The 12,769-nt window shown below is 43.5% G+C and overlaps 1 protein-coding gene across 2 annotated transcripts in view; it reads left to right on the forward strand.

Annotated features, from left to right (window-relative positions):
- Window positions 1-12,366, forward strand: part of LOC308467077 (angiopoietin-related protein 2-like) — a 29,086-nt gene extending 16,720 nt beyond the window's left edge. For both annotated transcript variants that reach the window (XM_080988480.1, XM_080988479.1), the window contains exons 4-6: window positions 1,564-1,754; window positions 3,118-3,388; window positions 8,557-12,366. In XM_080988480.1, coding sequence (XP_080844606.1) covers window positions 1,564-1,754; window positions 3,118-3,388; window positions 8,557-8,750 — 656 coding nt within the window. In that variant the 3' untranslated portion in view covers window positions 8,751-12,366. The remainder of the gene's footprint in view (window positions 1-1,563; window positions 1,755-3,117; window positions 3,389-8,556) is intronic.
- Window positions 12,367-12,769: the final 403 nt, after the last annotated feature.

Here is a 12,769-nt window from a genome sequence, read left to right on the forward strand (position 1 = left end):
TGATCGCTGGGTGTGGAGCACATTTCCGCCTGCAGTCAAACCACAGCTGTCTGAACATCATGCCCTCTATCTAATCTTTTGCTCTCTTAGTAGTCTGCCATGCCCTGTCTGTGACCTTTGTCTCTTTTGATTAAACATTGTGCAAGGGGAAAGTGGCGCGGTGGAAACAGGTGCCAGAATTACCTGTACCACCCTTCGATCTCAGGACTGGAAGTTGTGTAAAGGTCACAGTCCAAAATGTATCTGTCTGGTTTTGCATATTGTGCCAATAAAAGGAGCTTCGGCAGAGCTAGCTGGCAGCTTGCCTGTGCACAGGTCACCTGCATCCAGCCTCTTGTCATCATCCGTTATTCCTACACATACCATTAGCTACTGCAAGCCAGATAGATAGAGGCAGTTGTATCTCTTACTGGTGGGCAAAAACAAAAGGTATGTATATCACAGTATGCCTGCCCCTAGGTCTGACCTTCCTATGGCCTGTGGCCAACTAATGCTGGAGGCACAAATCTGTTGGGACTTGTGGAGTGCCTTTAAATAACTGGGACCTGCATAGGAGCCCTGCAATGCTCTCATGTACACTTACTAAATGAAGCGCCTGAGATTCTACTAATATATCTTCTACTAATATATAATAATATACCTCAGGTAAGCTCATGAAGAAAGCTTTTATTTTCCCACTGGTGTTTGGAAGACCCCTGAGGCATTTGCCTGATGAAGAATTCTATGAAACTCAAAAGCTTGCACAGCCCTTCACCAACCCAAATTTGGCCAATAAAATGTGCATTTCCCCTGCTTTGTTTCTCTTATCCTTTATGAAATGTTTTATGTTACAATAAACATGTGAGGTAGATTAGCTCTGACAGAAAGTGCTTCTAAATAGGAGCTCAATGTTGTGATATCACAAATGGATTTCTGGCAATAGGTTTTTCCTTTACCTTTTTACATATGGGGTGGCATTTTTATGCCAACACTGTTGTGTGGACACTGGAAAAAAAACTTGGATGCATGAGAAGCACAGATCCCATCTGGAAATACCCAAAAAGGCCATCCAAGTGAGACAGGGCATCACCCTATCTGTGCTACAGAACTCAATGATAACCTCCAAACTAGTCCCTGTAATTAGCTGCCCCTACTTTGTTCATCACGGGTGAACATGCAGGTGGTGCTGTGGTCTAAACCACTGAGCCTAGGGCTTGCCGATCAGAAGGACGGCGGTTCGAATCCCTGCAATGGGATGAGCTCCCGTTGCTCGGTCCCTGCTCCTGCCAACCTAGTAGTTCAAAAGCACATCAAAGTGCAAGTAAATAAATAGGTGCCGCTCCGGCGGGAAGGTAAACGGTGTTTCTGTGCACTGCCCTGGTTCGCCAGAAGCGGCTTAGTCATGCTGGCCACATGACCTGGAAGCTGTACACCGGCTCCCTTGGCCAATAAAGCGAGATGAGCGCCGCAACCCCCGAGTCATTTGCGACTGGACCTAATGGTCAGCGGTCCCTTTACCTTTACCTTGTTCATCACACAGTGTTATTCGGCCCCTGTTCATTAGTTTTTCTCTTCCTGGCACAGGGCCATGGCGTGACTGTCAAGCAGCTCAGCAGAATGGGCAGACCAGCGGCATCACCATGCTACAACCAACTGGTGCCCGGGGAATCATCCAGACCTGGTGTGACCAGGAGTATGATGGGGGTGGTTGGACCGTCATCCAGCGGCGGCAGGATGGATCGGTCAACTTCTTTATCACCTGGCAGCACTACAAGGTGTGTTGAGGATGTGGCTCCAGGTGCCACATGAAAGGAGATGAAGGGGTCCAAGCTTGTGAGGAAAGCTGGGCAGGGGAAAAAGGTGGACCTATGGGATGCAGAGGGTCACTTGGGGTTAGAGTCAGAGATCTGGAGGCTCATGGTGGATCTGGGACTTACAGGCTGAAATCAGAGTCACAGGTGATAGGTGATACCAGAGGCCAGGTTCAGATATACAGTGGTGCCCCGCAAGACGAATGCCTCGCAAGATGAAAAACTCGCTAGACGAAAGGGTTTTGCGTTTTTTGAGTCGTTCCGCAAGACGAATTTCCCTATGGGCTTGCTTCGCAAGACGAAACGTCTTACGAGTTCTTGCGAGTTTGTTTCCTTTTTCTTAAAGCCGCTAAGCCGTTAATAGCCGCTAAGCCGCTAAGCCGTTAATAGCCGTGCTTCGCAAGACGAAAAAACCGCAAGACGAAGAGACTCGCGGAACGGATTAATTTCGTCTTGCGAGGCACCACTGTACTGCTCTTTCATGGGTATTCAGCCTTCAGTTTAGTTGCCCCGTTGAATTTGTAGGAAATACTTGGGGATAGGAATTCCTGATATGCAAAAGGTTTGCAGCAGCACACCTATGAATCTGGTCTTGACACAAAGCAAGGGTTACTCTGCCACCTGCTGTGCTATGCCTACTTAGTCAGATGGAGACAAAAACACATTAAGTAATGGACTGAAAACACGAGCTAAGGCCCAAATAGATGTGATAATGAGGGCAGCCATGTTTGTTCAGTCACATGGCAATCCCATTCTTGCAGTGTGTGTGTGTCTAGTCTTAAGATAAAAATATGTGATCTTTCGGGGACCTGCTGGCAAAGTGGACCATAGAATGCTCTTATCAGGAGACCTCTGTATTAAGGGATGAAAGCTTCCTAGATTTTTCTCAGGTTTCCTTCTCTCTTTTTCCATTACTCCAGAGGTATGGGTTGAATCTGGCTCCAACATGGAGCCTCAGTTGTCTCCTGGTCTCCAGTAGCAGAGTCAGAGCCCTGCACGGGATCTCATTCCTTAGCGGGAGACTCTGCAGCCTCTGACTCTCACGTCTTGCTGCTGGACTCGGGTCATCACCACACATGGCAGCTGACTTTGGGCATTGAGCTAGCATGGTGTATGTGTGCTTTGCTGATTTCCTGCTGCAAAAGGATCCCACATATCTCTGCAAGAGAGCTAAGTGTTCCACAGGCCCCAAAGTGGCCTGGGAAGGAAGTAGGAGTATTAGCTCACTCTTCTACCCTATGGCTAGCACCAACTGTTCCCCTACAGCCAGGGCCCACCTGCTAACATCTTACTTGCTGTGTTTCCCCCTGCCCTGCTCCACCTTCAGAATGGTTTTGGGAACTTGGAAGGAGAACACTGGCTGGGTCTCGAGTTCATTCACTGGCTGACTCGCCAGGGCTCGTACGTGCTGAGGGTTACCATGGAAGACTGGAGTGGGCGACAGGCATACGCAGAATACAGCACCTTTGCCCTAGAACCTGAGAATGATTTCTACCGGTTGCAGCTGGGGCGCTATCAAGGCAACGCTGGTGATTCCCTCTCCTGGCATAATGGCCGACAGTTCAGCACCCTCGACCGTGACCATGATGCTTACTCAGGTAAGGATGGAGAAGGGAGATGGCTAAAAGAGGACACCAAGAGCTGGGGAGGAAGGTGTTGTTTGTTCCTTATCTTTTTATCATTTTTATCCTGTTTTATCATCGATCTGGACTGATTGGAAGGGTGCCTGCCTGCCCTGCTGCAACCTCCTCATGTCACCCTCCATGCCCCGACCCCCAGACGTGCCCGCCTGGGCACTCAGCCGCTGTGTCTGAAAGTATAGAGAAGAGGTAGACAAAAAATATAGTATCCAAGCAAAGCGGTTGTGGAAGCAAATCATTATTCCTATAGTAGCTATTAGACCTGTTTCTCTTGTATCAGATTCCGAGAGCACGATATTCTGCACTCCAAGGAGCTTTACCTCACAGCTCACAGCTCCAAACTCTGTCTCATTCGCCCACAGTATTCAGAACTGCAAAACTGGCTCTAAACTGTTTCTCTTCTGTTGTTTTTTTAAAAAAGATATTTATTAAGATTTTCAAAATATTACAAAAGAAAAAAAGAAAAAAGAAAAATACAAAATAAAAATAGTTAAAAACAATTCAATCTTTCCATTACTTATCTTTCATTTGCTTATTTCCCGGACCTCCTCACGCCTCCCTTTTTTGTATTCCAATTCAGTTTGTTAGTTCAGCAAATCCCTCCCCTCTTTGTTTATCCTAGTCTTTAATCTTAAAATATTGTAACATTAGATTTTTACCTATTAATAATCCATTTTTTCATATTCCCTTATAACATTACAGCTAAAAACCACTTAGTTTCTATCCAACGTCATTCTAACATTCATTAATTTTGCAATATTTCTGTAAATAGTCTTTAAACTTTTTCCAATCTTCTTCCACCGACTCTTCTCCCTGGTCTCGGATTCTGCCAGTCATTTCCGCCAATTCCATATAGTCCATCACCTTCATCTGCCATTCTTCCAAGGTGGGTAGATCTTGTGTCTTCCAATACTTTGCAATAAGTATTCTTGCTGCTGTTGTGGCATACATAAAGAAAGTTCTATCCTTCTTTAGCACCAATTGGCCGACAATGCCCAGCAGGAAGGCCTCTGGTTTCTTTAGAAAGGTATATTTAAATACCTTTTTCATTTCATTATAGATCATCTCCCAGAAAGCCTTAATTTTTGGGCACGTCCACCAAAGGTGAAAGAATGTACTTTCGGTTTCTTTACATTTCCAACATTTATTATCGGGCAAATGATAGATTTTTGCAAGCTTGACTGGGGTCATGTACCACCTGTATATCATTTTCATAATATTCTCTCTTAGGGCATTACATGCCGTAAATTTCATACCTGTAGTTCACAACTGTTCCCAGTCAGCAAACATAATGTTATGTCCAACATCTTGTGCCCATTTGATCATAGCCGATTTAACCGTTTCATCCTGAGTATTCCATTTCAACAGCAAGTTATACATTCTTGAAAGTATCTTTGTTTTGGGATCTAACAGTTCTGTTTCCAATTTTGATTTTTCCACCTGAAAGCCAATTTTTTTGTCCAAATTATAAGCCTCCCTTATTTGATAATAGTGAAGCCAGTCTCGCACTTTGTCTTTTAATTTCTCAAAACTCTGCAATTTCAATTTGTTTTTTTAAAAAAGATATTTATTAGCGTTTCAACATGTTACAAAAATAAGCGAAAAAAGAAAAAGGAAAACAGATATATATAAAATAAAAGAAAAAAAATATAAAAATACAAAATAAAAATAGTTAAAAAAAGAACCGATTAGTCTTTCAATGTCTTATCTTTCATTTACTTGTTTTCCCGACCTCTTCACACCTCCCTTTTTTGTATTCCAGTTCAAATATTTTGTTCAGCAGTTCCCTCCCCTCTTTTAATATCCTAATCATTAATCATAAGAATATTATAGTTTTAGAATTTAACATATTACATAATAAGCCCTTTTTTCATCTTCCCTTATAACTTTTCAGCTAAAAACCACTTAGTTTTTATCGAACATCATTCTAACATTCATTAATTTTACAATACTTCTGCAAATAATCTTTGAATTTCTTCCAATCTTCTTCCATCGACTCTTCTCCCTGGTCTCGGATTCTGCCAGTCATTTCCGCCAGTTCCATATAGTCCATCAGCTTCATCTGCCATTCTTCCAAGGTGGGTAGATCTTGTGTCTTCCAATACTTTGCAATAAGAATTCTTGCTGCTGTTGTGGCATACATAAAGAAAGTTCTGTCCCTCTTTAACACCAATTGGCCGACTATGCCCAAGAGGAAGGCCTCTGGTTTCTTCAAGAAGGTATATTTAAATACCTTTTTCAATTCATTATATATCATTTCCCAGAAAGCCTTGATCTTTGGGCATGTCCACCAAAGGTGAAAGAATGTACCTTCAGTTTCTTTACATTTCCAGCATTTATTATCGGGCAAATGATAGATTTTTGTAAGCTTGACTGGGGTCATGTACCACCTGTATATCATTTTCATAATATTCTCTCTTAAGGCATTACATGCCATAAATTTCATACCTGTGGTCCACAACTGTTCCCAGTCAGCAAACATGATATTGTGTCCTAAATCTTGTGCCCATTTAATCATAGCAGATTTCACAGTTTCATCCTGAGTATTCCATTTCAGCAACAAGTTATACATTCTCGACAAAGTCTTAGTAGTGGGTTCTAACAGTTCTGTTTCCAATTTTGATTTCTCCACCTGGAAGCCAATTTTCTTATCCAAATTATATGCCTCCATTATCTGATAGTAATGAAGCCAATCTCGCACTTTGTTTTTTAATTTCTCAAAACTCTGCAATTTCAATTTGTCTCCTTCCTGTTCCAAAATTTCCCAATATTTCGGCCATTTGGCCTCCATATTGAGCCTTTTCTGGGCCTTTGCTTCCATCGGTGACAACCACCTAGGGGTTTTGTTTTCCAATAGCTCCTTGTATCTTATCCAGACATTTAACAATGTTTTTCTGACAATATGGTTTTTAAATGCTTTATGTGCTTTAACCTTGTCATACCACAAATATGCATGCCACCCAAAAACGTTGTTGAAACCTTCTAAATCCAAAATGTCAGTGTTTTCAAGGAGCAGCCATTCTTTCAACCAGCAGAAGGCTGCTGATTCATAATAGAGTCTAAGGTCTGGCAGGGCAAATCCACCTCTATCCTTTGCGTCAGTTAGTATTTTAAATTTTATTCTAGGCTTTTTGCCCTGCCAGACAAATTTTGATATATCTCTCTGCCACTTCTTGAAACAATCCATTTTGTCCACAATTTGCAATGATTGAAAGAGAAATAACATTCTTGGCAATACATTCATCTTAATAACAGCAATTCGGCCTAACAAGGAAAGCTTCAAGTTTGACCATATCTCTAAATCTTTTTTCACTTCTAGCCAACATTTCTCATAATTGTCTTTAAATAGTGTCAGGGAACTGCCATCGGAAGGAAGGGAAGTGAAAGGGCTCACACAGGTTGGGAGAGACTCAGCAGCTGAAGAGGGAACCAGTAGGGGGAGAGGAGCTGAGCTGAGGGAAAGTGAGCTGGAGGGATGGCTCAGAGACACTTCCAGCGAAAACAGTGGGGAGGTTTCAGGACCTCCTGTAGGGACACCCACTCCTCGCCGGAAACTGTCACGCAGAGAGTCCAGAAGACGTGTTTCCGTTAAGGAGCTTTTATGTTGGAAGCGATTCCGAAAGCAACCACTGTCGGAATCTGCCAGCGACTGACGGAGCCATGTTTAAGGGGCTCCGTTACAGACAGAGGTTTGCAAACTTGACCAAACTCTGAGGGACTAGGATTTTACACACAAGCAGCTCATCGTCCCATCACAAATAGGTTTAAATTCTTAGCAGTCATATTGACCCCCAAGTATTTTACTTTCTTAACCACTGCTAAACCTGTCTCCTTCTGAAACCTCTTTTTCTCAATCGGTGTTAGATTTTTCTCAAGGACCTTAGTTTTTAACTTGTTCAACTTAAATCCTGCCACATGACCAAATTCCTGAATCAATTCTAATACTCTTTTAGTACTAGATTCTGGCTCCTGTAACGTCAATACCAAATCATCTGCAAAAGCTTTCAATTTGTACTGTTTAGCTCCGACCTGTATACCTTTAATTAGACGGTCCCTTCTAATCATATTTAGCAAAACCTCCAGGACAATTTGTCTCCTTCTTGTTCCAAAATTTCCCAATATTTCGGCCATTTGGCCTCCATATTGAGCTTTTTCTGAGCCTTTGCTTCCATCGGTGACAACCACCTTGGGGTTTTATTTTCAAGTAAGTCCTTATATCTTATCCAGACATTTAACAATGCTTTCCTGACAATGTGGTTTTTAAATGCTTTATGTGCTTTAACCTTGTCATACCACAAATATGCATGCCACCCAAAAACATTATTAAAACCTTCTAAATCCAAAATGTCCGTGTTCTCAAGAAGCAGCCATTCTTTCAACCAGCAGAATGCTGCTGATAAACTGTTTCTCTTCTGATCCCACCAGCTGGAGGGTGCCACCTTTCTAGACTGATGGATGCTGCATTCTAAGGCTGGAGAGAGATTCCCAGCCATCAAGAGAACTTTGTCTGCTTATGCTAGCTCCTGTATTAAGCAGACACCTGGCTAACAAAGGGCAGACCCCTTAATAGCACTGTATGAAATCCATCTATGAAGTCCAGACCTCTCACGGAGGCACACTAAGAAGAGCCTCAGATGATGATTGCATGGTTTGAGTCAGTTCATATGGAGAGATGTGGTCCTGGAAGTATTGTGGTTCTGAGCCATTTAAGACTTTCTAGTTCAAAAGCAGCACTTTGAATTCGACCTGGAAACTAATTAGCAGACAGTGCAATCAGGACAGGATTGGTGTAATATGCTCAAACCATCTTGTCCCAGTGAGCAACCTGGTTGCCAAATTCTGCAGGGGTGGGGAACGTGTGGCCGTCCCTATGTTGCTGGGTGACCTCTCTCATCCTCCCTCTCCACTAGCCATGCTGCCTGGAGCTGACAGAAGCTGGAAATTCCCCATCTCTATTCTAACAGCATCTGATTTCAGGATTTGATTCATGGGCACAGCTGCCCCCCCCCCCAAAATCAATAGAAATACATAGCTGAGGTTCTGCCCTCCCCCCCAAAAAAAATCCTGGCCATGCCCATGGTTTGATGATAAATTATCTATTCCCCACCCCTCTTCTTTTTCCACAGGCAACTGTGCCCACTTCCAGAAAGGTGGTTGGTGGTACAATATGTGTGCCCACTCCAACCTTAATGGTGTCTGGTACAAAGGAGGGCACTACCGAAGCCGTTATCAGGACGGGGTCTACTGGGCAGAGTTTCGTGGCGGTGCCTACTCGCTCCGCAAGGTGGTCATGATGATCCGGTCTCCACAAGGCACATGATTTCTGTACCTGGGAGTAAGAAAGGACGCATACCAAGGGCAGGTCTAGATATTTAAAAACAGGAGTCACTGAGCTCTGAAAGCTCACTTGCCATGTTCTCAGTCAGACGTACAGCCTCCTTCTCAAAGCAAGCTCCTTCTAGTGCCAGTGATCTGTAGAAACTGTGGGTGCACTATGCTAACGGGGGGGCGGAGGCTTGTGGCATTCCCTGAGCAGTTGTCCAGATTTTAAAAGAACATTTTTCCCTTTAAAAAATAACTGAAAATAATTAATGAAGGTGCGAAATGATGTTTTAAATGTACACGCAGCACCTTAAACAATTAACAGTCAGCACCTTTAAAAAATTTGGAAATCAAATTCCTAAAATGAAGGGGATGTTCAGCAAAATTGAAGAGAGAATTAGCATATGGGGGGAGGTGTTTGTTCTTTTCAGTGGGTGCTTCTAGGTGGGGCCTCCTTACACCTACAAGTTTTTCACAGTGTCCACATAAGTGGCATCAAAATGCTAGCCTGAACTTTCCACCTCATTAAATTTGGATTTGTCAATTTTGGAGGAAATCCAGTGAAGTTAAAAACAAACAAATACTGTAAACAAAACAGCTTGTTGCCAGAAACCTTTGGTACCTGAATGGCCTGCAAGTACTCGTCTAGAAACACAGGTTACTGACGACACATGTTTTAAATCTGCAGCTTTATACTTACGTACCTGGGAGTAAGCCACACATGAGTCAATGAGTGGAGGTGTATAGGACTGCATCATCTTCACTCTCTACAATCCAGGTGTAACAACCCAGTTTGTTGTGACATGTGAAGCCTTGGGGGTTGCATTCTCCCCATCACATGCCAAAAAAGGAAATAAAAAACTTCAGTTCCCCTAATTAGAAGCAGAGTTTGTTGCTGTGTGCAAACTTTGCAAATTACAGTGTGTTCAAACTATGGTTTCTTAACTATCCAGGATTCTGTGGTTTGTTACATGCTGCTGTATACTCCTCCCTCCCCACATTGTGGAACTGGTTACTCTTGCAGAGGCTGAAACACCCGTGGCAGAAAACAACACTGCAGCGATTTAAGGATCGCCACTTTCATAATCCTAACAGAAGCGTCCTTAGCACTGCTGTAGCAGACTCTGGGCTCATCCAGACTTCTGTGCCGTGTTTCTTGGCACAAGTGTGTACTTTAAAGCTCTGTGTCCAAGCACTTTTTCGTTTTTGGTTGCCCTAATGCTTTCCCTGCAAAAACCCACGCTCTGCTGCAGAGTCTGTGCAAACGGAAATCACCAAAAAACCCAAATTGCCATTTGTTCTGATTCAGCGTTAAAAAACGGACATTTGTATACAGTGGTACCTCTGGTTAAGAACTTAATTTGTTCTGGAGGTCCGTTCTTAGCCTGAAACTGTTCTTAACCTGAAGCACCACTTTAACTAATGGGGCCTCCTGCTGCCGCTGCGCCACTGCTACGTGATTTCTGTTCTCATCCTGAAGCAAAGTTCTTAACCAAGGTACTATTTCTGGGTTAGCGGACTCTATAACCTGAAGCGTATGTAACCTGAGGTACCACTATATGCCCAATTGCTATGTGAAGGTGGCAGAGCGAGAAAGTGAGGAGCTGGGCCTGATGGTAAAGTCCTGGCAAGAGGCTCCCCATTCATGCTATAAACTCTAGAGTTAACACAGTTCCTGGTGATCTATTCTGATTGGAAAAGGCTTAAGGAAAGGGCCTCCGCATCCTTTTTTCAGAGATGGAAACCTGAGGCACAGTAGAGCTAGCGGTGAAAGAAAGCCATGATTTCCACTCCAATCTGGATTTGACACAACCAGCACTGTTTCTGTTCCACTACAGTTCTGTTTCTGCCAAATATTATGTTATTTATCTTACTGTCCATTATTCAGCTTAAGGTGCATAACTTGTGTAACTGACAACTGTTTATGTAAGCTACATAACTTACATTCATTTCAATGTAAAGGAAACAGCAAAACATAACAATAATTAGGCATTAATTAGAACTCACACTATATTATACAATATAGACGCGGGTGGTGCTGTGGGTAAAACCTCAGCGCCTAGGACTTGCCGATCATCAGGTCAGCGGTTCGAATCCCCGCGGCGGGGTGCGCTCCCGCTGCTCGGTCCCAGCGCCTGCCAACCTAGCAGTTCGAAAGCACCCCCAGGTGCAAGTAGATAAATAGGGACCGCTTACTAGTGGGAAGGTAAACAGTGTTTCCGTGTGCTGCGCTGGCTCGCCAGATGCAGCTTGTCACGCTGGCCACGTGACCCGGAAGTGTCTTCGGACAGCGCTGGCCCCCGGCCTCTTAAGCGAGATGGGCGCGCAACCCCAGAGTCGGACACGACTGGCCCGTACGGGCAGAGGTACCTTTACCTTTACCTTTTTCATATTATACAAATCCCATAAATGAAGCCAAATGTATTTATTTTGCATAAACCTATTTTGTTGACTTAAATTTAAAATTCTCTGGCAAGGAAGTCCACAATCTGCCCTAAAAATAAAGTATGCAAGTCTATTAGTTCTTTCAGATTGGTTGAGTATACTTTTTTTGACTACTAGCAGAGTTCTTCCAGATTGTGAATGTCCTTTGACAAGGCACACAAACCCCGCCTCCTGGACACAGTGGAACCTTGGAAGCCGAACGCCTTGAAACTCGAACGTTCAGGCCCTTGAACGATTGAAAACCGGAAGTGAATGTTCCGGTTTTTGAAGATTTTTGGAAGCCGAATGTCTGGCACGACTTCCAATTGAGTTCAGTAACCCGCTTTTATCCATCCATCCATCCATCCATCCTGCAAACTCCCAAACACGCTGGCAGATTCTTTGTTGGCGTCTCCGCCCGCACTTGATCTCCTTGTCCAATCTCCCAGCCTGATTCCCCTCCACCCCCAGCCAGATCTTCACAGCCTCCTGCCCATCCAAGGCCCTGGGACCGTGGATCGATGTATGGATTCCCTCCCCTCTTGAAAATGTTTGCGTACTTTCTCCTCTTCCTCACCCTCGTTTTTTTTGCTTCCCCCTCCCCCTTGCACAGAATGAGACTCTTTCACCAAAGCCTTTTCTTACCAGACAAAGGGGTCGTTTTATTCTGCAGGAGGTTTAAGGGTTTGTGTTGCTTTGTTTTCCGTGTATATTTTGCCTTTCGTTGATGTTAAATTTAATGTAGAGCTTGCTGTTTAGTGTAAAGCATACCATAGATCCTTCAGAAGACTAAGGCTGCCTTTTCAAGGCGTCTGAATGATTCTTGTGGTGTATTTTTTTAAATACAACAACAGCAACCCCCTTTGCAATGCTGCTTCCTTTATCAGTGTGTTGTATCCCTACATGAAAAACAAGAATTTAAGACTCCAAACAACCTGAGACTTTAGTTCTTCTGAATGCAGTTATTCCATAATTGCTCTGAAGTGGTCTCATTGTCTCCTTACAGAGTGCTACGCTGAGGTCTGTCTGTTTTTGGTACTTACTATGCGTTTTTGTGGCTTTTTGTTTTGTTTTTGTGACTGTGTGGAACCCAGTTCAGCTACTGATTGTGTGACTGCAGTACATTGTTTATTGCTTTCATTTGATGGATCAATGGTCTCATTATATAGTAAAATTCACGTTAAATTGCTCTTCTAGGGGTTGTTTTTAAAAGTCTGGAATTGATTAATCCATTTTGCATTACTTTCTATGGGAAAGCGCACCTTGGTTTTGGAACGCTTTGGTGTTGGAACTGACTTCCGGAACAGATTAAGTTTGAGAACCAAGGTACCACTGTACTCTTAACCACTTGTAGATCTTCACTCCATCAAGGGATGAGCCATCTGTGTGTGACTCCTCGCTTCTGCAGCTTATTCCTAACTGGATGATGTGCACAAGCAGCTGCTACAGATGCAGCTCCCTCCTGAGCTAGTTGCTGGGGCTGCACATACATACCCCTGCTGCCACCAGATAACCTCAGCTGCAGCACACATATGCATGTAAAATATGGTTAAAATGTCAACCACATTTTCAGAAAGGGGTTTGGAGGAAATG

Source organism: Podarcis pityusensis, assembly GCF_964106645.2.
Source record: "Podarcis pityusensis genome assembly, chromosome: 17".
NCBI lineage: Eukaryota > Metazoa > Chordata > Lepidosauria > Squamata > Lacertidae > Podarcis > Podarcis pityusensis.